The sequence below is a fragment of the Salvelinus alpinus genome, chromosome 5 (assembly GCF_045679555.1).
Source record: "Salvelinus alpinus chromosome 5, SLU_Salpinus.1, whole genome shotgun sequence".
NCBI lineage: Eukaryota > Metazoa > Chordata > Actinopteri > Salmoniformes > Salmonidae > Salvelinus > Salvelinus alpinus.
In genome coordinates this window covers 9158999-9160257 of record NC_092090.1, presented here as the reverse complement: position 1 = coordinate 9160257, position 1259 = coordinate 9158999, and the positions used below count along the sequence as shown (strand labels likewise).

Below are 1259 nucleotides of genomic sequence, written 5' to 3'. Positions count from 1 at the left end.
CTGTGTGGCTGACTGTTGACCTCTGTTGTCTTGGAAACAGAGTTCTCTGTAGTTCCGTGAGTTCTATCACATGAACAGTTTATTCTGTTTCTGTGTGGCTGACTGTTGACCTCTGTTGTCTTGGAAACAGAGTTCTCTGTAGTTCCGTGAGTTCTATCACATGAACAGTTTATTCTGTTTCTGTGTGGCTGACTGTTGACCTCTGTTGTCTTGGAAACAGAGTTCTCTGTAGTTCCGTGAGTTCTATCACATGAACAGTTTATTCTGTTTCTGTGTGGCTGACTGTTGACCTCTGTTGTCTTGGAAACAGAGTTCTCTGTAGTTCCGTGAGTTCTAACACATGAACTGTTTCCTGACAGAAGAAGCAACCGACATGCTGAATCTGCTGGTTGACAGTTTATGGAGATAGTTGATATGTGTCACGGACGTCGTTCAAGGAAGACCAAGGTGCAGCGTGGTGAGCGTACATTTTCTTTTATTTGAGTAAATGTCGCCAACAAAACAAAAGAAACGGCGTGAAGCTAAACAGGGCTATAGTGCCACTAACAAAGTTAACTACCCGCAATCACAGGTGGGAAAAAGGGCTGCCTAAGTATGATTCCCAATCAGAGACAACGAGACAGCTGTCCCTGATTGAGAACCATACCCGGCCAAAACATAGAAAACCAAATCATAGAAATAAAGGACATAGAATGCCCACCCCAAATCACACCCTGACCAAACCAAAAAGAGACATAAAAAAGTCTCTCTAAGGTCAGGGCGTGACATGTGTCCATGTAACTGGCAACATGCCTCAAGTAGTTGTGAAGAACTCGCCCTCACAAAATGTGAAGCTTTAGTAATCAAAGCATGAATACCACAATAAGAATACAATTAACTTAGTTATTAAACTGTTTAAATTATTTAGCTTTATTGCTGAAAAAAATAAAAATAATTGTTGACAAAACAAATCATTTCAAAATACAAAGTAACTTCACAGTATGGTAAATAAATAAGAATGAAATAATATTACTGTATGTACAACAAATAATATAATATTCTATTTTCTTGACAGATCTGACAGTCATGGCAGTTAGTTTGTGGTGGCGGGGGTTGATGACATCATCGTTGTCTCTCTGCTCTCAATCTTGGTCACATGTCTCTGGACCCAGGCCTGAGACGGGTCGACACAAAGTCGATTATTTTTCTTTGTTGTAAACCTGCAACCAATAAACAACACACATATATTTAGGGGTGACTAAACAAAGCACACACCAAAC

General features: G+C 40.0%; 1 protein-coding gene across 1 annotated transcript in view; it reads right to left on the bottom strand.

The window, feature by feature from the left end:
* Positions 1-458: 458 nt before the first annotated feature.
* The window catches only part of LOC139575492 (C-C motif chemokine 3-like), a 4222-nt gene continuing 3421 nt past the window's right edge, over positions 459-1259 (bottom strand). Inside the window, exon 3 of the mRNA XM_071400491.1 lies at positions 459-1199. Within this exon, the coding sequence (XP_071256592.1) occupies positions 1073-1199 (127 nt within the window). The 3' untranslated portion in view covers positions 459-1072. The remainder of the gene's footprint in view (positions 1200-1259) is intronic.